This window comes from Anarhichas minor, unplaced genomic scaffold (genome assembly GCF_050575085.1).
Source record: "Anarhichas minor isolate MPS153535 unplaced genomic scaffold, ASM5057508v1 ptg000136l, whole genome shotgun sequence".
In the NCBI taxonomy this organism is placed as follows: domain Eukaryota; kingdom Metazoa; phylum Chordata; class Actinopteri; order Perciformes; family Anarhichadidae; genus Anarhichas; species Anarhichas minor.
In genome coordinates, this window is record NW_027466582.1 from 6000829 (window position 1) to 6026483 (window position 25655).

The 25655-nt window shown below is 41.3% G+C and overlaps 2 protein-coding genes and 1 long non-coding RNA gene across 5 annotated transcripts; 2 read left to right on the plus strand and 1 right to left on the minus strand.

Moving 5' to 3' along the window:
• The first annotated feature begins 5786 nt into the window (after positions 1-5786).
• mtmr9 (myotubularin related protein 9) lies at positions 5787-14690 on the plus strand. Of its 3 annotated transcripts, none has more exons than XM_076083557.1 (11): positions 5787-5856; positions 6237-6426; positions 7193-7301; positions 7423-7548; positions 7642-7815; positions 7955-8172; positions 8288-8449; positions 8613-8754; positions 8931-9151; positions 9357-9508; positions 12429-14690. In XM_076083557.1, the coding sequence occupies exons 2-11, from the start codon at positions 6245-6247 to the stop codon at positions 12590-12592; spliced, it is 1650 nt and encodes a 549-aa protein (XP_075939672.1). In that variant the 5' UTR covers positions 5787-5856; positions 6237-6244; the 3' UTR covers positions 12593-14690. The 3 variants fall into 3 exon arrangements, with proteins under 3 accessions (XP_075939672.1, XP_075939675.1, XP_075939674.1); XM_076083560.1 differs by lacking the exon at positions 5787-5856 and adding an exon at positions 5919-5942; XM_076083559.1 differs by lacking the exon at positions 5787-5856 and adding an exon at positions 6030-6134.
• On the minus strand, positions 14303-17603 carry LOC142941591 (uncharacterized). The gene is made up of 2 exons (XR_012951490.1): positions 17171-17603; positions 14303-16640 (listed from the first exon to the last, which is right to left on the minus strand). It is a non-coding gene; the product is annotated as an uncharacterized LOC142941591 (long non-coding RNA).
• tdh (L-threonine dehydrogenase) lies at positions 17345-25655 on the plus strand. Its single transcript, XM_076083561.1, has 9 exons — positions 17345-17500; positions 19206-19400; positions 19748-19790; positions 19939-20009; positions 22726-22875; positions 22997-23169; positions 23372-23462; positions 23772-24041; positions 24498-25655. The coding sequence occupies exons 2-9, from the start codon at positions 19214-19216 to the stop codon at positions 24635-24637; spliced, it is 1125 nt and encodes a 374-aa protein (XP_075939676.1). The 5' UTR covers positions 17345-17500; positions 19206-19213; the 3' UTR covers positions 24638-25655.

Here is a 25655-nt window from a genome sequence, read left to right on the forward strand (position 1 = left end):
TTTGGGACTCATGCATCCAACTCTAGTCGACCAATTTGTACCTGCGTTTCAATCTCTTTCCCTGCTGCGCAGTTGTTTCCCCTCTATGCAGCTCTCCTCCAGCTGCAAGCTGAGTGCCATGAGCAGACCGTCCCTCCACTGTCCCACCCCGACGTTATTCATCCCCCACCTCTCCCCTCCTCCCTTTTTTTCTCTCTCTCTCTCTCCTTCACTCTTTCTCTCTCTCTCTCTCCTTCACTCTCTCTCTCTCTCTCTCTCTCTCTCTCTCTCTCTCTCTCTCTCACACACACACACACACACAGACAGACACACACCCACACACACCGTCTCTCCCTCTCAGCGTGGTTGCCATCTAGTGTCTCGTTTGAAGCCCCCAAATATGCAGGAGAGGACTGCATGATGTAATGCAACATGCCTCATCACCATAGGAAGTCTTTAATGTCGTTTGAACATTTTAATCAGTCACAGGGACACTGTGTGGGGTCACTTTTTGTAGGACAATGGAGGAACAAGAACAAAAGCTCTCCTACTGACTAAAAGAAAAGCACCCCACAATGAGTTTATTGCTCTATGAAGAGTTTATAGTGACCATGTGCTTTTTATTATACCTCCAGATACTAAGATGTTTTCAGTATATTTGTGAAATCATATTATAGATGTATTTTCTAAAGTCAATAGACATTTCTAGCTGCATGAATGAACAATTGGAAGTTGACGTTGGACGTTATACTAAAAGAACACTAGTGCTATAGACAGCTTCCAGTGCTGAAGTAGTGCTGAGCCCTCCACCTCTCTCCCTCTCTCTCTCTCTCTGAGGACCCTCATTGACAAATGCATGCACTAAACTTAAAACCTATAGTTTATCTTTCTTTGTGGTCATTGTGAGTCTCTTCCTGGTTGGTTCGTTTCTCTTTGAGTGACATCTTGTAAGTGCAGGCCAGGGAGGGCCGTGACACTTTGGTCCCCTTGGCCTGTGCCGGTAAACCCGTTTAGTAATCCATCCAAATCATTCTCAGCTCACACAAAATCGCGAAAAATACAAAATAAGAGTGTAAAAGATCTCTCCATAAATAAGAAAATGTTTTCAATAAATTAAATGTTGTATAAATCTGGCTATGAATTATATATGAACAAACTCCTCTGTATAAACCTTCAGAATATGGACAGGAATGATACTGGAAAATTTGGTGTATGTATGTGCGACTGAAGTGGAGAGTATGAGAAAACCAAATAGACAAAGTAGTAAAATAAACACCTAAATGTGTTTTATGGATGCTTTCTTTCCATTAATCTGAAAGACGATATGTTATGGAAGCAAAATAGCCCACAATCTCAGAATTGACCGGTGCATAATAACTTTTTTGGTTGTCTCACTAATCCTCTCTAGACATGTTTTACGACTAATGAAAAGACTCTTGAAAACTGATTTTGTGCCTTAGATATTTTTTCCACCAAAAAAGTATAATTCGATGAATGTCAAAACAGCCTTCTGGTGTCAAACATTCATTCTTCACTGTGAAACTCAAACATCCAACAAACAAAACACATTTTTGAGCGGCGGGAGACCTTAATATTATCATCATGTTCACCTCTGCTGGTTTTGTGACTAATGACAAGTCACGTAGGAGCAAAATGTCAACACATTACAGAGAGGAGAAGCATGACTAGTTTCTCTCTCTCTCTCTGTACCGCCAGGACAAGAGATGCCATTGGACCAGTGAGATGGAGCCCGAAGCCACATTAACTCACATAATTATTTCTGATTGGGTTCATCGGACCAGGTCTTCTCTGGTTTCACACCAAAACACCCATATGTTTTCTCCCATTATGATATACCTTACAACGGCTATTCTCAACCACTGCCAAATAGTCAGTAAATGAACAAATATGTAGTTTTTGGTAATCTACAAAGCTAGTTGTTTTTGTATATGTGCTCAATTCACATTAATAAAAAACATAGCAATTCAAACAAAGCATAACTTCAATGAACAGTTATATTTTAACATCACCACACTAATCACGACACATTATCAGGTTATGTCATGATGTGTTTTTTTCTGAATTTATTTGGGAAGGTGGTCCTTGGAAGTTTATCAACAGGGGGCCTTAACTTACAAAATGTTGAGAACCCCTACCTTACACGACTACACCAAGAACACTCTTTGTGTCATTTAAATGCCAACAGTTACAATATTTGTTTTCTTTTGAGTTATTATTGAAGCAATCAAAGGAATTACCATAATCTGCAAAAATGTGTTTTGTCCCAGTATGTCCAAATACATAGTATAATATTAGCTACTTTTCAGTGTTGTCTTGGTGAATTGTTACCTTTTCAGGTGAGCAGTGGGAGAAGGAATTCCTTTTTGTTTTAGAAGTGCAAGAAAAGTGATGCAGTGATGCTGCATGAAAAGAATCAGGTAAAGCCGTTCCTCCAGGCCAGATTTAACTTGGAAGAAATTCTTTAATGTGAATACACCTGTGTGAATAAACACAAGAGAGTACGGTATCCCGTTTCATCTGAGTAGCCTTCATTTCCTCTTCTTCCTCAGGTCCTTCAGGCCTACACAATGCCTTTTGAGCAGCACACCAGATGCACGCTCAGCTTTAATATCCACAGGAGACGGCAAGAAGTTTAATGCAGCAAAATGTCTTGCAGCAATAATAAAAAATCCAAAAAAATCAAATCAAATAACATCAATTTAAACCATAATTCACATTAACCAATTTGTCACAAACCGCCTCACAGGGCAACAAACAGGCATTAGTCATTTTAAACAAAAACAAACCACAGGCCTAACATGAGTGTGTGTGTGTGAGGCAGATGGAGTGGGAGAATATAAAAGCAGACTTTAAAAGAATACAAGGCAGGAGTAGAAAGAAAAAACTCAGAGGCCTCTCGAGGAAGAGATGAATAAATCAGATAGCGTGTGTGTGTGTGTGTGTGTGCGTGTGTGTGTGTGTGTGTGTGTGTGTGTGTGTGTGTGTGTGTGTGTGTGTGATTTCCACACAGGGATCCTGCAGAGGGAATAGTAATACTTTCTACCCAGCTGTACTTCTAATGTAAGTCCTGCATCCCTGTGAGCGAAGTGCTCAGGTGGAGCAAATCAATGATGCATTGTGGGCAAGGCTATTTTATGTTTTGTACTTCAGATGTGTGACCGTGTAATCAATACAAGCAAAGAGAAGCTGATGACAAATCTTTGTGTGAGTGTTCCCGCTGCTGAGGCTTGCCAAAGTGTTTAGGTCACTTTGCTATATAGACTTCCCACAGCACAAAATAATGTAAAGTATAAAACAAGCAATGTTATTTAATTGTATAAGCTAAGTTACATGTTGGTGGATTTTACTGGAAGGCATGATGAGAAACCGACTTGAGATAACTTGAGGTTTGAAAAGAGATTCTGTGTTTGCTAATTGAAAACAAAGGAAAATTCCCACACATAAAATTCGTCTACAAAGCCTTTTCATTATTTTATCAAGACATTTTTCATGGTACACTCATACAGGGACACATACAGTATATGTATATGAGGTGATAAGAGATGAATTAAGAGGAATCTTCATTTGTTTCCCGTCTTTTTTTTAATTTTAATGGGAATGTGGGAACTCCCAGAGGCAATATGGCTATTGTTAGTGCTTTGAGTGAAGAAATAAACAAATTTCTCACACCGCTTACATAACTAATTTTGGTATTAGCACCAACGTTTAATTAAGTTATCATTCTCTGGCCCATGACAGACTGTGATTCACTTGACATACCCAAAATAACAACACATAGCAGAACAAACACCAAGCAAACTATTCAGAACAGAAGGTTGGATGAGACTTTAAATAGAAGAAAGTGAATGAAAAGCTTGGGTGAGTAATGGTGTAGGTGTGTGGGCACAGACTGTCAATCCTTCTCATTTTGTTCGAAAATGCTCAGAGCGCTTTAAGAAATGTCAAAATCTTATCCGTGTGACGTGAGTGAATATTCGCATTTGGAGACTCGGAGATAGCTACTTAATCACAGTTTGACAGCTACTGCTTGTAGTTACTCATCCAATGTACTTTTAATGGAACATGTAGTTTTGTGTTTGAGATGTTTATTAATATTTCTCCCTGACATCCTCAGAGGCACAGTGAGCAAAAAGCATTTTGTTTTAACTCTTTAAACATTTAGCTGCTGAGATAAAATGCGTTGTGCACCAACGCATTTGTCAAAGCATCCTGTTAAATAAAACAGAGGTTTCTTTTGTATCCTGCGTAGAGCTGTGAACTGAATATTTGCTTTGAAAGCTATTTTTTATCTTCTTTCAAAAAAAAAAAAAGCAACAGCAAAGCATCTTTTCCTCAGAGGAAGGGCAGTTATTTGGTTTGTAAAGCAACGCCGGGTTTCACATTCAATTAATCTCTGGCGTCTGTACACGCGTGATGATGGCTGGAAAGGCTCAGAGCAAACCATCTATTGTGAAGCCCAGACAGGCTGCAACTGAAGCAAATACTGTGCTGATTTACAATACATCACACACGCGCGCATAAACCCACACTGCCCTGACAAAGATGTGCATGAAACAAACAGGCCCATCTGCTCTTCTTCGTCCTCTTCTTCTCTCGCCAATAGTGTTCACCTCTTTAGGGAGTCTCGCATTGAAGGTTGGCGTGTGCTTTTGAGATCTCAGCAGGCAGGCCTCCTGGCTTTCCCAAAAACTAAAGATGAAAATCCTCAGGCAACAGCTTTTTCCTAAACTCCTAGCTGCTGTTAGCTAAGCCGGCTCCCTTGTGATCTTCAGATCTAGGCTCAAATTGTATTTAAATTCATTTATATCGTTTTTTATATGAGTGTGAAAAGCTTTCTATTTATCCACAATAATCCATACTTGAGTTTGATGCCAAAAAGTCCAGTTTACTAGCTTGGCAATAGAGGAGTCTAGTGGATGGAGCACATCGTCTAGCTGTTCGGATCCTTCATCATTCACTAGCCCCCTGATCTGTCTCCTGCTCCATTGAAAGAGTTCATATCACTGTGCTCAGATAACGGGAGGACCACCAGGACGACCAACAGAAGTGACTGTGTGATACAGCACAGATCTACTGAGTTTGGAAGATCAGCCTCCTCTATGAGAGCAACAAACTTTTGGAGCTCAGTACCAAGTTATATAAGAGAGAGCTGTAGCCTTATCAATTTTTAAATTCAAGATTAAATCATGGCTAAAATCAAGCAAATTATGCGAGAATAATCACACACACACACACACACACACACACACACACACACACACACACACACACACACACACACATACGTCTGAATGAGGCTCTAGTCTTACTGTGTCACACACACACACACACATACATCATAACATATAATCATAATTTATTTCTTGTGATCATGCAGAATGTACCTTTCAGGCATCTCAAATCAAGGTGTTATTGAATTATGGGGCAATGCAGATAAGTCAAAAATCCTTCAATGTCACCACCTAGTGTCCCTTTTTGATACTGTGAGGTGTTTCATTTAGCAGGGGAAGAATAGACGATATATGGATTAACCTTAAAAATAAATTCCATATACATTCTAAGGTAATTTCATTTTTGACTTGACATACTGGCTGGATGAATGAGACATTTTTACATACATTTATATTTCATCTCTTACTTATGTTGTGCCCATTGAGTCTCGAGTTGACGTTATTAACACACACTGTAACGATAATAATCTAAATCATTGGAAAAGTATTTTTTCTTAACAGAAGAATTTGGAAATGTGCAATGCAAATTATCCTGATGCAAATTTTCTCGGGTCAGTTGTTTCCAGTCGGCTTGTTTATGTGGACGTACCAGTCTCGCCCAACAATAAAAGGAAAAGATAATCAGGTAATGCTACGACAGCTCATTTTACCGTCAATAAAAAAACGTTAATTTTGCTCTGTACATTTACAGAATGATGTTTACATTTTGACGTAAGTATAAAAATTGACGGACAATTCATACGGTCTGTCACGGTTAGCTAGCTAGCCAACGTTAGCCACTTCATTTCCTGAATCAATGTAACTTTAGCTCAGGTTAGCTGACAGATTGCTGCAGCGTTTATTGGTTTATTGACATCGATTCGCTCGATATATTTCTTTAAAAGCAGCACAGCCGGACGTGAGGTATTATGTCTTAGCAGTAGTAACGTTAGCTCATCGGTAGCGTCGTCCATATGCTTAAATAAAATGTATTTCCCCTGTATGTCTTTGCTGTCATGTCTTCAGCTCAGGTCATGGAGTTTGCAGAGTTGATAAAGACCCCCAGGGTGGATGGGGTTGTCCTACATCGGCCTTTCATGCCCACTGTGGAGGGGACCCTGTGTTTGACTGGGCATCACCTGATTCTCTCCTCCAGACAGGACAACACTGAGGAACTGTGGCTGCTTCACTCAAACATTGACTCTATAGAGAAAAGGTGATGAGCTTCTCCTTCACTGATGTGAGGATTTTACACCTTTTCCCTTCATTGTTTTTCAGGGAACGTCACTCTCACAATTAGCTATGTAAGAAAGAGGTTAACGTCACATGAAAAGGGGATGTTGCACAATGTATTTACATCGTGTGACTTCTTTATTTTAAAAAAATGCATTGTGAAAACAGGCAGATCAGCAGGATGTGGATTTGGTGAAATATGTTTGAGTAACAAGGGAGGTAACACCCTGAGAGTTGTGTTTGACTGCGGTTACACCTACCTTCAATGCAACTCTGACTGCATGCACCAGATCTGAGCATTCCACTGCTCTATCTTTCTCAAGTGCGCTTTACTTTTACAGCGGAGAGAGGATCTGAAACTGGGACAGGAAGTCTGACTGTGGTCTGTCACTGCAGTGTTTTCTACATGTTATGTGGTTGAGAAGGCTGGGGGAGCTGTAAACGGCATTGAGGATTTAATGTTGGCTATAACAAATTACTAAAAAAACTAATGATTGCACTTGAATGCACAGTCCCAACTCTAGCTCTGAGGCTTGTGCCTTGGCCAAATTCAGGCAAGAGTATTCCTAATAGTTAACATCTATGTGTTTTAGTGTGGGGAAACTCAAAAAAGCCAGAAAGGAAAGCCAACATGAGAAAAACATGCAATTTCCACGCGGACAGGCAATCCCACAGTGTTTCACACAAGCGCATTCTGTAACTTTTCTGAGAATTTGTTTAAGCTTACCTTTCTTCTACTTCCCTTTCAGATTTGCGGGGTCTCTGGGAAGCATCATAGTCAAATGTAAAGACCTGAGGGTGATCCAGCTCGACATTCCTGGCATGGAGGAGTGTCTTAACATTGCCAGTTCTGTTGAGGTAAATCAAAACAAAAAAACTGCGCATAATGTTCACGTCTACTACCTGAAAGATTGTCCTATTTCAAATGTCAAATGAGAGTCTACTTGAACTAATACATCTTCTTTTTTCCCCTCTCTAGGCTCTGTCCACGCTTGACATACTCTCCCTGATGTACCCGTTCTTCTACCGGCCCATGTTTGAAGTCATAGAAGACGGCTGGAATTCATTTCTCCCAGAGGAGGCCTTTAAAGATTTGGAGTCCATGGTATGGACAGGATAAGTACTTAACTTTCTCTCAGCCCTCTGTTGCACATGTGTAACACCTTTCTTTTAACCCCTTCACCATCTCTTTTATCAGACAGATGAGTGGAGACTGAGTGAAGTCAACAAGGACTTCAGTGTCTGTTCCTCATACCCCCCTCTAGTGGCAGTGCCCAAAGGTGTTGACGACGACACACTGAGGAAAGTAGCTACCTTCCGTCACGGCGGCCGTTTTCCAGTACTTAGCTACTACCACAAGAAGAACGGCATGGTGAGTGCCCGGGAACCAGAGTTTAAATGATTCTGTCTTATTCTTTTTGGATATACTGTCTCTCTACAGGCATGGTTTAGTCGTATTTGTACGGAATGCTTAATTTCAGAAAATCACCTCAAATCACCTCCACTTTCAGGTGATGATGCGAGCAGGGCAGCCTCTGACGGGCACCAATGGGCGACGGTGTAAGGAAGACGAGAAGCTGATCAATGCCACGCTGCGACCGGGCAAACGTGGCTACGTCATCGACACGCGCACCATCAATGTTGCCCAGCAGGCCAAAGCTCGAGGTGGAGGGTTTGAGTCTGAGGCTAACTACCCCCAATGGAGGAGGATTCACAAGGCAATTGAAAGGTGAGCGAATCCATAAAGTAATAGTCTTTGAGTTCTACAAGGCTCTGATACTATGTGTTTTTCAGCATTCATATGACTGATATTTACACTCTCTATATATATGAATCATTTCCAGGTCCAACATCCTCCAGGAGAGCCTGATAAAGCTGGTAGAGGCGTGTAACGACCAGTCCCACAGCATGGACCGCTGGTTAAGCAAGCTGGAGGCTTCCAACTGGCAGACTCATGTCAAGGAGATCCTCACCACGGCCTGCCTGGCGGCCCAGTGTATCGACAGGTCAGGGAACGATTGATTTGCTTGTAATCCTAATCCTGGGCCAGTACGTTTATGTGCTCTAAACACACTGAAGTTTGGAAAACCCCAGTGTTGAGTATTTAATCTGTGCACAGCAGAGTAGCAGGTGGCGATGACAACGTGTAATCATGTGTGTTTGTCTCAGGGAGGGAGCGTCGGTCCTCGTTCACGGCACAGAGGGGACAGACTCCACCCTGCAGGTGACCTCCTTGGCTCAGATCATCCTTGATCCGGCCTGCAGGACCATCAGAGGCTTCCAGGGCCTGGTAGAGCGAGAGTGGCTTCAGGTAAAGTTATCCGACCTTTTTGATCATATTGCATATTTCCTTTTTAAAGCCTGGAAATGAAATGCACCTTTCCATGCAGTATAATCAGGTCCAATAAGCATCTTGATATCGAGATGGACATGGTCTTTGCATTCTTCTTCGTGCCCCCCGCTCACCTCTTTGACCATCTGTCTCAGGCGGGTCACCCGTTCCACCAGCGCTGCGCCATGTCGGCCTTCTCCAACAGCAAGCCTCGCCAAGAGGCTCCGGTCTTCCTCCTCTTCTTGGACTGTGTGTGGCAGATCCTTCGCCAGTTTCCATGTTCCTTTGAATTCAGCGAGAGCTTCCTGGTGCTGGTCTTTGAACACGCCTATGCGTCTCAGTTCGGCACCTTCCTGGGCAACAATACAGCTGAGAGGTGAGTCGGAAGTCTTTGTTCTACCAGCTTAACCATATATACAGTGTTTATGAAACTTTATACAGATTATAGGCCATTAGTGTGGTAATGATGTAAGGATACAAAAAAAATAATTTGTTCATCCAGGGGGTGTGTCATTGTTATATAGGCAACCACTGTTCCTATTGGTTAACCGTTGGTTAACACCCTCTCACCCTTTCCGTAGAACCAAACTGTCTCTGCCTGAGAAGACTGTGTCCCTTTGGTCGTGGGTGAACCGGCCCCAAGAACTGGAGCGTCTGACCAACCCGCTCTACGAGGCCAACAGTCTTGTGATCTGGCCCTCTGTGGCCCCTCAGAGTCTGCTGCTGTGGGAAGGTAAACACAAAACACATGCAGTGACTGAGATTATATATATATATATATATGATATACCTTTTCAGAGAGAAGGTAGTGTCCGTCCAATACATTAGTAATGCCCCGCAATAAACAAAACAGTGTTTGTCAACACTGAGTGTAGTTTCATAAAGCAACATTGGGTTTGTTGAAAAAATTTATCTTTTTTACTGACAATTTAGAATCCTCATCCCAATCATCCCATGATATCAGGTATGTGATAGATGAGCAGACCTAGAAGGGAAAACACCCACAAAGGTTAAGGGCTGAAACTAGTAGCTGTTTACACAGTTAAAGTTTTGTTGATGTAAATTTGAGTGTAGGCTACACCACTGACAGCAATGCTGACGTTGTTGTTTAAGCCCGTGAGACTGCATGCTGTGCACTCCCAGCGTGGCATGTTTTACCTTCCGTGACATTGTGCGTTTGACTCACGCGGTTTGTTTAAGCTCGGGCTAGGCCTGAACCCAAGTCTTAGTTAACAGTTAACCCTTCACTAACGCCTGAAACAATTGACCAATTTTGTGTTTTAGTCAATTATATAAACATCCTCTTATTTTTCAGAGAATGAACTACTGGGCTATTTATCAGCTCCCTGAAATACAACATTTCCATCTGAAAGGGCTAAGTTATGTTTATACGCTGCTCTCGGTTATGCTGTGAACACACCCAAATCACTCCACATGATGACGCATGCAGGGTGGATGACTTCACATCGGGTTACTTTCCTCCCAAGGGTTGAGCAATGTTAAATTGGAGCAATGGTTTCATACGTGTGTGGGCTTGTAGAGAGAGTTGAATAATAGTGAATGGGAGCTGTGGTTTTTTTTATGTTTGGTAGCATTGTCTCTCAAGTTAGGCTATAGACCGAAAGTGAATCAGTATTCCACAAAGAGGAACAATGGATGGAAAAACTGCTGTCATAGGAAATTGTTCATCTCATCCCTTATTACGTTTCTGCTCTGACAGACATTCTGTAATCCCACCAGGAGGGGGCGCCGTTGATTTCACCATTTGCACTGCTATTAAACTGAGTGACTCCTGTGAGTCACTATAAATACTGCAACATACACATTGCAGTATTTATGAACCATGTTACATGAAGAGGTCAGACTCTGCTCGTTTGTCTTAATATAGGTTGCACAGGCAGTGACATCCGAGCGCACGGTGACGGTTCACTACTCGTTAGCAGTCATGTGCTCAGTCCTGTGGCACACCTTTCTACTCGTCTGTAGCAATCTCATATAGTTCATTTATTCATTTAAGGCTTGTATTGCACCACAAAATACCAATTAGAATGACTTGATAACTTGATGTTCAGTTTGAAAGCATCAGATGGTGGTAAACAAAATGAACGAGCAGTGACACAGTGATGGTTACATGATGCTGAAGGAAGTCTGCGTGGGTGCAGTGACTGCGTGCCGCTCTTATCTCTCTCTGTGCCCTTGATGAAACTTAACTGCCACGTAACAAAGGGAGACCGAGGTTGTATCCGGCTTGCGTCTTTTCGACAATTTCAGATGGTTTTCTGGTGATTTATAGTCATCAGAAATCAAGTATCAAATGAAATTAATAAGATGCCACCCTAAGTATTAAAATACATTTTCCAACATTTCACAAAATGTATTCTTTACTTCTAAATTGTTTCAATGAGAAGGACTGAGTTGATTTCAATAATTGTGGGTCCAGTTTAAAAAAGGAAAAGAAAGGCGGAGCCTATGTGTGAAATTGCTGAGTCTCCAAACAGCCCAAAGCAAACGCCATTCACAAAGAAAAGTAGGGGGAGGGGGTCATTGGGTTCAGGCGGACCTGTTTGAGGGGCCCCCTTCCTGTCTAAAGCCTCAGAGCCACTCCCTCATTCTATATGAACTACTGAAGCACGTGAAATGCAACTGACATCCTGCTTATGCGACCCTTTCATAGAGAACGCTCCCCGGGCCAACTTAAAAGACCCCTGTAGCTCCTCGTGTTAACACCGACGGGGACTGGTGGTGTGCAGCACAGCTCTATAGAACAACAGTTACACTTTGCTGTGCTTCAAACGTAAAAATTGCTGCGCGGTTTGTTTGGATTTGGATTGACGTTTGAGTTTTTTTACTAAAAAATGCCGAGCAGTGCGTCCATGTTGAGCAGGGCTCCAATGCGCTTAGTCGCGGGAATCAGTCGTCTATTGTCTCGTAATTACCTCATAATCCAGAAACAAAAATGCTTAAATCCTGTCCGTATATCTGTTTCATGAACTCACACATTATCCCCTCGAATCAAAAACTAAACAACCACCGCAGTCCACCATTTCATATTATTTATTTATAGATTTATTAATTCCAACATTAATTTCAAATAACTTTCCTGCAAAAACAACGAATATCTTTCTAAATATGGATTCATAACATCATGACAAAATAATTGAGTCCCCACCAATGAGTGAGAGAAGTGACTAAATGGTTGCTTTACTGTATTGTCACATGGCTTAGATTTGAGAAAGCTCAGGTTGGTGACACACTCGCTCTCATTTTTACTCATTTCTCTTCCCCGCTGTGTTGAGCATTCCAGTAACAGAGCAGATCTGTGTCGTCATACTTGTGTTTCCAGAATATCACTACCACAGGTTCCTCTACCACATTACCCCACCTACCATAGAGACCAGTGAAGGAAAGGAAGGACTTGCACTCAGTTTATTTGTGTTTATCATTCTCAGTGCCAACATGCTGAGCTATGACGGTGAACCTGGTAGATGTTCTACCTGCAAAAATCCGCTTGTTAGCATTGTGATCACAGCAGGGTGGTCGTCTGTAGACTCGTATTTGTTAGAGCATGAAAGGAAAAAGATAAACCGCGTCCTTGTCGTAGGTTTTGTTCTTTCTATAGTACTCACAGTGCTCTACTCTCTCTTCTATTACAGGAGTGTTCCTCCGTTGGAACCGCTCCTCCAAGTGTTTGGACGAGGCCTACGAGGAAATGGTACATATAATTGAATACAACAAGGAGCTTCAAAACAAAGTGAACAGCCTGCGCAGGCAGCTGGCCCAGCTGGAAACTGAAGATCCTCTGCTGCAGACGCCATAGAGAGGGAGAGAGAGAGAGAGAGAGCGAGAGAGAGAGAGAGAGAGAGAGAGAGAGAGAGAGAGAGATTGAGAGCTGTGAAAGGAAGCCAGATGGATGAAAGAGGTAAACAATGTGAAAATATAACAAAGTACATTAACGGGATCAATGTCCCGGTTTTTTTGGCTTTGGTTATGTTCTTCTCAGATACGTGAGAATGTATAATTCAAACTGTTTTAATTTAGGTTGTTTTTGTATGTGATTGATGATGAAACATTTTGGTTTCCCTCACAGAAAAAAATAAAAAAAATGAAATGACAAGGCACTAAACCCATATTACCTTCAAAATCAACCGCTCGTTCATGCAGTTACCGTTGACACGGTTTATATGACTGAATGGGCTGACAGAGGGCCCTGATTCATAAAAACAAATGTAAACATCTTGTTTACCCCCCCCTTCCCCCCGCACGTCTCACACTCACTGACATTCAGGGACCTTCTCCGATTTCTCAATCCCTCTGCATTTTTTGGGCATTGATCCGATTCATCCTGCTGAATGTATAGGCCGCTGAAGAGTAACTATGGCAACATATATGGTGATATAAGGCAGCGTGTGAGATGATGTAATAAGCGTCGGTAGTGCTGTACGATGGGGGGGGGAGGGGAGGCTTTGTTTGAGAGGGATCTGAACACGATATCTCGTATGTTTATCTGATCATTACTTGACATTCCACGGCTGGAGGTACTCCACACACACACACTTGTAAAAATGTTAGCTCGCCTGCTTATGTTTTTCCAATCTTATTAAGCGTCATAAAAAAATGTCGTCACATATGTAACACTGGCCATGTTGGTCATATGATTGATGATCACGTGGAGGTTTGTCTGCTTATGAAGTAAAAACATTATATTTATGTGAGATATTGCTTTCAAGACCAATTTATATTTTGGTAATTAGAGTTATATAACAGTTGTGCTCAAGCACATTATTAAACGAAATGCATATCTGCTGTTTTCTAGTTTAAGATCCAGAACTGATGCACTTTGTGTGAAAGGCATATACAACATCAGAAAGTACGATTAGAATTCTTCAAGCATACGTTTTGTTGTCAGTATTTACCAGCTGTCGCCATATTAGACAATATGACTTAATATTAAAACGTTCAAACATGTCGACATATATCAACAAACTCAAGCTATTAGACTACAAATGACACGAACATTCACTTCGATGTCTTGCATCCGAAGTGATTCTTTTCTTCGTACTGTGTAGTCCATGACCAGGACAGTCACGTTAAAACACTGTCGTTTATTTGCACTCAGAAGCAGATCAACTTAAAGTCTGTGGGCATAGTGACGTGAAGGTCATCTTTCAATGCTGTCAATGGGCGAAGGTACCTCCCATTTGCATAATACTATTAAGAAAGCTGTATGCTGCACTTTAAATACAACATAAAAGGCAGTTTTGGGGGTTAAATTAAATCCACAGTGGTCATCCTTGGCCAGTTTAGTTTGTTTTGCCAGCAAGAAATTGCATTTTGTTTACTTGTGTCGAAGTCATCGTGATACATTTAATCTGTTTTTGCTTCAATAATGATTTGATGAACACTATACTGAACTGATTCCAGCCACTACATTAAAATGCTTTATAAAGGGAAAGTTGTTTATAGCTGCACTATATACATGTTTTCCTTTTGCCAAAAAAAAACTACTACACCGTACCTACCGTTGCTTTGTGTGTGTGTGTGTGTGTGTGTGTGTGTGTGTGTGTGTGTGTGTGTGTGTGTGTGTGTGTGTGTGTGTGTGTGTGTGTGTGTGTGTGTGTGTGTGTGTGTGTGTGTGTGTGTGTGTGTGTGTGTGTGTGCATGGAACAATGCATTGTATCAAGGTGACGGTTAGATTTACAATTGTGCAAATTAGCTGTGCTTGCATTATGCTTAATGTTATCCCTTATAAATGATTGTTGCTCTACGGTGTTTGTGCAATGCCTTACTGCAAAATCATAACGCAAAATGTACTTTTAATTACTTTTATCAATGTTTCTGTAAAATGATATTATTGTTCAAAAGATTAAATGGTTTTTTTTTAAGTTTCAAGCCATTAAAGACTACAGCACAAAAGATGTTTGATTTTGTAATTATTTAATGATTTTTCTGTTCTCACAGCCCTTACTATTTGTTTCAGTCTTACATTATTTGATTAACTTTGCTGATGTATTCGTTTTATAATACTCAAAATTACTTTGAATCAGTGTCATCGCTCTCAGCAACACATTTTGTCGTCACAACATGCAGCTGTTCTGGTGAAAGACCTCTAAAAACAGCAGTCAGTCAAAGCTAGCAACGAGCTGGTGAACGCAGTAGAGCGTTTAGCAGCTGATAAATCAGATATGCTCAAACATTCATCATAAGAAACTCTATAAGGTGATAATATGTCAATGTTCGTCTGCGCACAAGCTGCCAAAAAAAGAATTCCTGGAAGGGGAATTTACAGATATTCCAAAAAGTGAAATATTGATATCATGTTAGTACGACTGTTAATAATCCAGTGGTTCTTAAATCATTCCTGTTTATTTTCTTTCCCACTTTCACACTACTATTTTAAGCGTAGTTTGCGCACAAAAAATAGAGACATAACACTCACAGTTTTACATAAAATATTATCTACTAACGGGACAGGATTCAAATTTCCCATACCGTCCCGTTATGTCGAAGAATTAGTCAGCAGCGAGACACACACCTCGCTAAATCTGTTGCCAGCGCTGTGACGAAATGATCATCTGATAGGGTGACTGGGAGAATAAATAGCCAGGGATCAGGTGCTTCATGGAGGCATCGGATGGCAGCCGGTGTTTACTGTGCAGTGCACCATTTCTCTCCATTGTGGCCTTGGGTCAGTCACGACTCTGAATTCATGGCTGGAAGCCTTGACAGCCTCTTTGAACAATGGAGGACTGTGTCTGCCCTCCCTTTACAGGTCCAGTGGTAATAGTTGTTTGTCTTTTGCTGCCCAGATGTTCTCAACTGGGGTTAGACGCTCACAGTCATCAGGCATCAGTTTCCTCTCAGTTTTCATGGGAATGAAGAGCGGAGGACTTAATATGTCAAGATATGTCTGTGATTTTTAGATAACCTGTTTTTGTTTCTCGGCAAACGTATGTCAGTTTCCAGATTAACTTGTTTTCATCTGGGTGATGACAGGTGCGAGGGTGTGCACCACTTCCACCACTCACATGCCAGCGCAGATCTTAGGCCCACCCATTGCTCGCTCCAATCAGAGGCATCGTCAACCTCTTCAGCCCCCCTCTATCTACCGCAAACAACCCTCAAAGTCAAACGGACTGTGTGCACACGTCATACCTTTCCCTTGATACACGTAAATTAATTTAGTTTCATTCAAATCAAGGAAGCACTCCCTTTTTTCCCTGTAATGTTAAAAACCCTGCAGTGCAGCCACAATGATCTGGTGTGCTTTTACAATTTATATTTTTTATATCTGCAGGATAGACATGTCAGGTCATCCTTGTTTATCCTCGACTTTCAGTGGTGAAAGAAGTACTAGGATCCTTTACGTAAGTAAAAGTAGCAATTCCACACTGTCAAAATACTACAAGCATTCAGAATCTCATTCAGGTGAAAGTATGTAAGTATCATCAGCTAAATGTACTAAACGTGTCAAAAGTAAAAGTACTCAATGGTCCCTGACAGTGTTGTATTCTATTATATTTTATGTTTGGATTAATTTTACCGCTGCATTAATGTGTATGTTGCATTTAACTGCTGTAGTTGTTTAAAATTGTAACTCCTTTATATATTGTCGGTATAGTTTAATCTACAGCAGTGCATCATATTCTCTAACATCATATGTTAGTGTCGCTGTCCTGTGAGTACAAAAGCAGCCATGTTTTCAGGTTTGTGACGATGCATTTTACAGCTATCTCAAGAGAGTAATAATTAAGTAGGAGCATTTCAATAACCCATAAAGGAACATTTAACACTTCAGTTTATCAGAACGATTAAAAATCACCAAATTTGGAGATACTTTGTTCAGGAAGGGTGGAGAAATTCGTAATCTGAAAAGTAAACAAAGCTGTCAGACAAATGTAGTGAAGTAAAAAGTACAATATTTACCTTTGAGATTGGATAAGAAGAATAACATTGCATAAGATGGAAATAAAGTATCTGCACTTGAGTTAATGTACTCATTCCACCATAGTTGTAGTAGTCGTAGTAATAGCTGTAGCAGTGGTATATATTTGGGGTTAAGACTGTTTGTCTGACAAAGCAGGCTATTTAAATATTCAATAGAACAAGTAGCCCATTAGGCAGCTGAATCAGCATATTATATAATATAATACAATACAATACAATGTAAAATATGGCCTAAGGGTAATTATTTTATATCATCAAAGGCTCCATCACTGATTAATACCCAGTAGCCTATCAGAATCAGCTTTATTGGCCATGTACGCATACAAGGAATTTGACTCCGGTTTTTCGTTGCTCTGCACGTACATACACATAATTTACAAATAAACAGGAAAAAAAAAAAAAGTAGAACAGATGTAAGCATATCACATCACGCCTAAAAACGTAGCCTCACGTTTGAGCGGCAGTAGTGAACGGACGCAGGAATAGGACCGGCAGCCAGGCTGAGGACGTGCGCAGCGAGGCGCTGGGTGTCGGTGATTCAGTGGGCGTGGTCTGTGAGGGAGGACCGCACCTCCGACTCTCCACCAATCCGAAGAAAGCCGGCTTCCAGTGAAACCAGATGGCCGCTGATATATAGCCCGAATGCCAAACTGATGCAACACCAGCCGGAGAAAACGCAAGCGTCACTTGAGAGCGCTGTAGCCCAACGGAGGAAACTGCATCTAATTCTCAAAGCAAGTCAGACACGAGTTTTCTACTGTTTAGTCCCGAAGATTAACCGGTGAGTGAACTGCTCCGTTTCCTTTATTAGTCCGCTTAAGATATAGATACTTAAATGCCTATTAAATAATCTTAACCTGATTTATCAATATTCTATTTGTCTATACCGCGATCACGTGCTGCCTTTATTAATATGCTGTTGACAGATTGTAGTGTGTGTTTTGGCCAAAGCAAATATTCCTTTTTAATTATATAAGGTACCAGACTGCCGACGTATTGAGGCCGGGACATGTGCCGGGAGACAGCTTCACTCCGGCCCGCTGGCCTGGTTTCATTTGTCAGGATGTTCTGAATGCGTCTCACATGTCCCCATTTTAAAGATACGTTGTATCTCAAATAGTGGTCGCTCTCACTCATTTATATATATATATATATAAAAAAAAATGCGTCAAGTTCGTTAGGATGCTCGTCGCCACCATAGTCCACGTGGTAAAGGAGATCGGCAACCCTCTCTTAAGTGCATAGACGGGCCGCATCAGGTGCCAGAAGAGACCAGCTCTGAGCCCCCCCCTACACAACTGCTTACATGCACGTCTAGCCTTTTTGGCACACCAGTCAACTACACATGCTATTAGGAGGGTTGGGATCAGTGCCACATGCAAGGCGGAACAAGGGCGATTATGTTTTCGCGCAAAATAGTAACAATGAAACAATTAGTTTTACTGTTGATGCTTAATGTATGATCTCCCTTATAATAAGAATACGCTTGTACATGTTACATGATGTCATTTTACTCCAAATGAGAATTATTGTATGAGCTGTCCCAAGGCGCAAGATTCCTCAAGTTTCCTAAATCGTTCCAAAGAATATTTCCAAATCGTGGCAATGTTTTCCTTTGCTACTGTAGCCTACGCCCTCTCTCCCCGATTGGCTCTCGTTGAAGGCAGGGCCATATAAATACGCTCAAATTCATCTCTGTCTTTCTTTTTTGGGGAATCTCGCGTCGCTCTCGGTAAGTCCACTTCTGAAATGATGTGTTGTGCAAAAGTCGAGGCGGCTCAGTGATGAACAAATGAAGAAAAGGCTGCGTTTTGTTGGATTAAACCGCCTCCGCTGTTAACTTCTTTAAATGATAGACGGTGACACTTTTGGAAGCTGCTTTCAATGTGCTGACTCAGTTTTCCATCTTTTCTGAAAGTTGCCTGATACTCCAACAAGTTAAATGCATGATATTTCTAGAGTGATGCCCCATACATGTACACGGTCTGTGCACTCGATTAAAGTGTTTGGGGTTGATATGCGCTCGAGTGCTCCTTTGCGCGCCTTTGGAAACAATTGCATTCAACTACGTGTCTTCCCTGCTGGCATATTTTCTCGAGTCTCCGGTCGTTTTTCATCGTCTCTTTTCAATCCTTGCCGTTTTTGCCGCAGATGCATTTCAAAGAAAGATAATTAATTCACCTCCCTCAGTGCCAGTTTTTGTCCTCCAGTCCTCTTGCTGACTGTCTCTTGGCGCCTGAGGTCTGGAGAGTAGCCCAAATTTCTTCACACAGAACTTCATGCTTTGGCCAAAAAATGTACTTGAAGAGGCCACCAGATGATGGCAGTCAAACGTATACAAAAATATTAAAAAAATACAAAATATGTGGCTTTAATAGATTTTGTGGGAAAATAAAGAGAATTTTCCTGACACACCGATTTTCACTCATGCCTGTGGAATTTGACAGATTTCACCCTAAAGTGTGAACCCTTTTTTTCCACCACAGATACCAGCATGCCTGTCATCAGAACCCTCAGCAAGGTGGTCAAGCAGGCTCTGCTCAGCACCCCGGGCTGCGGTTGTCAGCCCCTAACAGTGGCTGTACGCAACATCAGCTTCTCCCCTCGGCAGGTGACTTCTGATGCCAGCTTCCACTCCGTGTCCTTCTCAGAAACAGACCACCCCAAGGTGCTGATTACAGGTAGGTTTTTTTTTTTTTGGTATTTTATGACCCCTGTTAAACATCGTAGAGCAAAGTCCTTTTAGACAAGAGGTCCAGTTGCAATTTTTTCTATCGTAGATGGTAGTTAAGATGAAGGCTCTGCAGAGATTGAAGAGCACCAGGATTTTTAACAAGTTTGGAAATGAACGTAGAAAAGGATGAAGATTAAAAGTGTGGGCGTGTAGTGCTCTGACCTTCTTTTTCGTATTGCCCACTCTCCTTCTTAGTTCCTTCAGTCTCCATGGAGACCCGCACTGATGAATATTAGCTGCTGGTGATTTGTGCGGTGTGATGACACCTAGTGTTTCTCTCTCCATGTTATGCAGGTGGCCTGGGACAGCTCGGAGTGGGGCTCGCCAAACTGTTGAGGTAAGATTTCGAATTAGTTTGTTTACCAAAAATCACACAACGCTGGCTGACAGCTGGCAAATGGCCAATTGCCAATGACATTGAATCAATGTGAGAACAATTTCTGATCTGTTTTCAAGTTGTGTAACAATGACTTCCTGCTTCACAGAAAGAGGTTTGGAAAGAACAACGTCATTCTGTCTGACATCAGGAAACCTCCCAGCAACGTTTTCCACAGCGGTGAGTCAACTCATATACTGTGCTGTATTAGAATCTGTAGTCTGAAATTAATCAGGTTCAGTAACGTTTTCATTTCAAGACAGGCCAGATGGCAGGAGGGTGTATCTGATTACGTCCATTCAAGTGCACTCACCCTCAAGAGACAAGACCTAGATGTCATAAACATGCAATTATATTTCTTTAGTGTCTAGAAAATCTTTCATCACATCAAAATCCACAAAGGTGTGTTCCTTTGTTGAGTGTAACTATGACTAATTCCGCAACCCTTTAAAAATTCAAGGGTTTGGAAATGAAGGTGGTTAATGTGTTACAAATGAGTCATAGCTTTATTGCCAAATAACAGAACAAACAAAGCCTGTCTAGTTCTTATTGATTTTCTTTCATTCATGCGTAAGAGGAAGTCACATTTTCTTGTTCTTATGTTGATAAATTCCTCTAAATCAATATGTGACGCATGGTGACTTTGTTCTGCTAATGTCCAGCAATGAGCTTTACGAAGAAGAAATGGGTTTAACAGCTTCGAGCTGTAAACAACATTGAACTGGAATACATGTAACAGGAAAGAAATATTCATCAACACCGTAAGAGCTGTTTGAGAAATATTTCCAAGAAAGGGGAAGGACACACTCTCAACAACTTTACCGTAAAATAACGGTAACTTACTGGCAGCAGGGACGCCAGTAATTTACAGTTTTTTTTACGGTGAACCAAACGTAATTTACTTTTACGGTATGTTACCGTATACTGGATTACGGTATGTGATAGTAGGATAACTGGGTTTTACGTGATTTTAAGGTATATGCCAGAATGTTACCGTTTATTTACAAAGGGTAATACAACCCAATACTTTTGCATTTAATTCCTAACAAATAAAATAATAACAAAAAACATTCAATACATAATTGTTGCAGTTTAATACATGTTCTCAAGACAAACAATAAAGATACATTTATATTACATCACAAAACTCACAATGTACTGCATGTTTAGAAGAAAACAAATAAAATCATAGTGGGTTGCCACTGTGGTTCAGTGCTACTGCTGAACAGCATACCACTCCAGGGATAGGTACCTACCGCTGAACAGCTTACCACTCCAGGGATAGGTACCTACCGCTGAACAGCATACCACTCTAGGGATCGGTACCTACCGCTGAACAGCATACCACTCTAGGGATCGGTACCTACCGCTGAACAGCATACCACTCTAGGGATCGGTACCTACCACAGTGGCATACCATCGGCCACTTTTCGATCTCGGTGTCATTCCCTCAGACACTGAATTAAAATAGCATTAAGAACAGTGTAATATAACTGCATCACAGTCTAGCTTGTTAACAAGTCTTATACACATTTATAGTTAAGTTGAACTGCATGAACTCACACATGAATGAAAACAATAAAGAGAGAGAACGCCTTAAAAGAGGACTTGACTGCAGCGTCTGGCTGGTATCTTCAATCTCTCACGAGTGACTGTAAAACAAACAAAATAAAAAAATTTGAAACACAATGTTCTGAACTTCTGGAAAGTTCTATGACATCCAGGATAACTACACTTAAAAGAAGCTTTGGGTGTGCAACTGTGGGTTCGCATGTGCCTCACACATATTAACATATCAGTGCAAGTCTTTGCAAAAAGCTAATACAAGAATACCATACAGTTTAAATGAACAGATGAGCTGATTACGTTAGGGGAAGAAATAAAGCTAAGACAATGGACCAGAATGGACTAATGTTCAACACTAAAATGAGTTTGATCTGGTTTAATGTTGCTCCTGGGATAACACACGCGTATTGTTACTGTTACTGGTCCCCTCTCCCTTTTGATAATCGTCCCGTTTGCGGTCCTACAGTCGGTTCTATAAGAGCACAAGTAAACACAAGTTAGGTTACTAATGTTACATCTTAACACTGTAATTGGTGATTAACTTTATTTATGTTAACTTAACTTGCTATGCTGTTAGCTAGCTAACCTTTCTAAGGCTAATTGAGCTTGAGCTAGCTAACGTTACAGAGCTAGCTCCACTAATATAAGCAACCTAATGTAATGAAACAGACCAAGTGAAACATTATCTGAGATGTTAACAGTTCAATAATCATGAAGACAAAACAATACTGGAGACTTCGAATTTCGGGTGATAAGCCTAAGTTACCTCGGTTGATCTCCACATGGCTCAGAAGGATGAACTGAAGCTGTTGTGTCCAAAGTCAAGTTCAGGAGCAGTCGGTCACGTCTTGTCACTCAAAAATGACTTGTAGGCAATGAGCAGTTTTGAATAATAAAAATATTCTATCGTCATTACAGACACATTAACCTACAATAGACAGTACGATGTAGATGGATTGTGATTCACTGAAGTTGTATAAAGAAGCGTATATCCACCTCTTCAAAAAGAAATACTGTATCATGCTGTTAAATTACGGTAGTCTGCTGTTATTGTTAATTGATGGCATTCACTGTTAATTTACATGCAAGGGATGAACATTTAACTGTATGTTACAGTTATTATGAAATACTGTAAGATACCATTGAAAATTTACAGTAATTCATTACAGTGCAGATCTATTACCAGCTGGCATTGGCCCTGAAACACAAGCAGCATATACAGTATATACTTTTGCTTAACAATGATACAATAACTTCTAAATAAATACTTTATACAATAAGAATTGAACCGCTGATTTATAAATACTTCAATCACATTTATCACCGTCAGGCCCCTTCATCTACTCGGACATCTTGGACTACAAGAACCTGCGGGAAATAGTGGTGAACAACCGCATCACTTGGCTGGTTCACTACAGCGCCCTCCTCAGTGCTGTTGGAGAGGCGAACGTAGCCCTGGCGCGCTCTGTAAACATCACCGGTAAGCGCTTGCTAATTTCATCTTATTGGGTCTAAAGGTCACAGTAATTGGAGTAAAAGATCGTTCCCTTACACGTAGGTGAAGTGTGACGTCCTAACCGGATGCTTCTTTGTGTGTTCAGGGCTTCACAACATCTTGGACATTGCAGCGGAGCACGGCTTGCGTCTGTTTGTCCCTAGCACCATCGGTGCCTTTGGTCCCACCTCTCCCCGCAACCCTACACCAGATCTCTGTGTGCAGAGACCTCGCACCATCTATGGTGTCTCCAAAGTTCACGCTGAGCTGATGGGAGAGGTTAGATCTCAGATTTCTTTCTTTCTTTTTGTCACAGACGCCACATAAACCATACACTCCTCTGGATATACTGGCATTATTCCTCTCTTCCCACATTTAAATTGTTGTTACATTTATTGTAGCATATTGGTACATGCTATGAGAACCCATTTCATATTTTCATTATGTTATCAAAAAGGGATTTCTCTCTTTTCCTTGCCAGTACTACCACCACCGTTACGGCCTGGACTTCCGCTGTCTCCGTTACCCAGGAATCATCTCTGCTGACTCCATGCCAGGGGGCGGCACAACAGGTGAGAGAGATGAGGTTGAGATAAGGTTTCAACTTTAATGTTGTCTATTCCTGTACCGCTCCCGTCATGTCACATGTTTATTATGTAACTGACTTATTCCAGAGAGTTGTTGAAGCTTGTATTTTTAGGGCACCAGGTTTATCTTCATATTTTCACTTGTCTGTACAGCTACCACAACCTTCACGCCTAAAATCTGTTTCATAAGCGTCGTTAAAGATTTGTTGACTGTTGCTCTTTTTCCTTTTGTTGCACTAAGGTTCAGCAGAATTTAAATAATCACAATGTTTTTTTATTTCTGTCTCTGATCAGACTATGCCGTCCAGATTTTCCACGATGCAATCAAGACTAGCAAGTTTGAGTGCAACTTGAAACACAGCACGCGGCTGCCCATGATGTACATTGACGACTGCTTGCGTGCCACGCTGGAGGTAATGGAGGCGCCGGCTGACACGCTGAGCATGAGGACCTACAACATCAACGCCATGAGCTTCACCCCCGAGGAACTGGCCCAGGAGCTCCAGAAGCAGATGCCCGAGCTGGAGATCACGTATGACGTTGACCACGTACGGCAGGCCATCGGTATGTCTCCTTTTGTTGCATACTGAAAGATGTGGCCACAAGTGCTAGATACAAGACAATTGATACGTTTTACCTTTATTTCTTGAGATTCTCTTGAGTCAACTGCTTTAAATATATCACCATTTCTTATCACTGACGTGCTGAAATGTAGAGTACGAAGTAAACAAACTGACCTCATTTACACAGCAGTATCTATTTAAAGTTAGCCAACATTAGCCACCATAAACTACTGGTCATACCAGACCAAGTAAAGCTGTAGCAGCAAAACCTCAGAGTGTATTTAGCTGAGTCACGGTGCGTTATATTTCTATTATATTGTGTTTCTTATTTCAAAAAGTTTAATAATCTGGCTTTAAGGTAAAGAGGCTGACTTTAATCAGAAACTGATGCAGGCTGTAAATCAAAACCAGCACGTTTTTTTTATTAAGTAAGTCTTTCTTATCTGTTTCTTTCCAGCTGACAGTTGGCCAATGAACTTCGACGATTGCAACGCACGGAAGGACTGGGGCTGGAAGCACGATTACGATCTGCCCGAGCTTGTCCAGACGATGCTTACCTTCTTTGGCGCAGAGTCGCGCATGGCTCGTGCTAACTGAGGGCTCACAATATCCGTCTGAGTATTCTTTGTACATAATGTAAAGACTCACCAAAGAGAATAGAGAAACTTGGCCTGTACATAGTCGTTCTCTCGCTTCTCTCTGTAAAATCAGAAGGGCTCTGCATGCCTGGCACAAGGCTACCGCGTCTTCACAATGTAAAGGTCAGTGCAGGCTAGACAATCGTCCCCGCTCCTGTCTTATCTACTCCTGCTGTGCTCTTTTTCCTTGTTCTTCTGCTTGGAGATTTGTGGCGAAGAGCAGTTTGTCAGTGGAAGTTTGCCGTCGGGGATAACAACGTGCCCTGTGACAACTTATTTGGAGGAAAAAGAAGATGACTTGCATGTTGATAAATTGCGCAAAAACTTATTCAACAAACTCAGAATTTTGCCTTGTGAATTTGTCAACGTTTCCACCAGTTTTTCTTTGCAAATCGATCAGGGTTTAGTTTTCGGCTAAATTTCAAAGTGTTGTCAAAATTCAGGTATTCTGGGCCTAAAGCTCCTGGGGCTAAAATCAAGTAAGTTTGTATTGAGAGGTGTACAAATACACAAGTTGTGTCCTTTGATGCACTTTAGACAGATTCATATCTTAAAGTTACACACAAGTGAATCAGTCCAATCACCTGCAGGGGGGGGGGGGGGGGGGGGGGGGGGGGATTTCTGATTAAGTGCATCTGTATTTCGAGCAGTGTGGAGCGAAAATTCTTAACAATTGTTCTTCTGTTTATTCCACGTACGATTATTTATTCTGTCTATTGGTGTTAAATGTGTGGGAGCTCCATCGAGTGAAAGCATTTCTTAACACTGTTTTGAAGTGTTCCTGTCCACTTTTTAACTTTGTTGGGTTATTTTGTCGGGAAATGTGACTCTATATGCAACATTTACGTTTGACCACATTTGGTCGTTTCTGTGTGTCAACATTTTGTTTGAGGAGTGCTGTAATTGGTTTCTATGTGAAATCTGACTGTTCTTTCAATCACACAACAAGCTTTGACAATAAAACCGTTTTCCACTCA

Coding starts and splice junctions, on each gene's coding strand:
- tdh (XM_076083561.1), top strand. CDS start 19,214: ATGCCTGTCATCAGAACCCTCAGCAAGGTGGTCAAGCAGGCTCTGCTC. Junction 19,401..19,747: donor CCCCAAGGTGCTGATTACAG/GTAGGTTTTTTT, acceptor CATGTTATGCAG/GTGGCCTGGGACAGCTCGGA. Junction 23,170..23,371: donor ACGCTGAGCTGATGGGAGAG/GTTAGATCTCAG, acceptor TTTCCTTGCCAG/TACTACCACCACCGTTACGG.
- mtmr9 (XM_076083557.1), top strand. CDS start 6,245: ATGGAGTTTGCAGAGTTGATAAAGACCCCCAGGGTGGATGGGGTTGTC. Junction 8,755..8,930: donor TAGAGCGAGAGTGGCTTCAG/GTAAAGTTATCC, acceptor CATCTGTCTCAG/GCGGGTCACCCGTTCCACCA. Junction 9,509..12,428: donor GAGTCTGCTGCTGTGGGAAG/GTAAACACAAAA, acceptor CTTCTATTACAG/GAGTGTTCCTCCGTTGGAAC.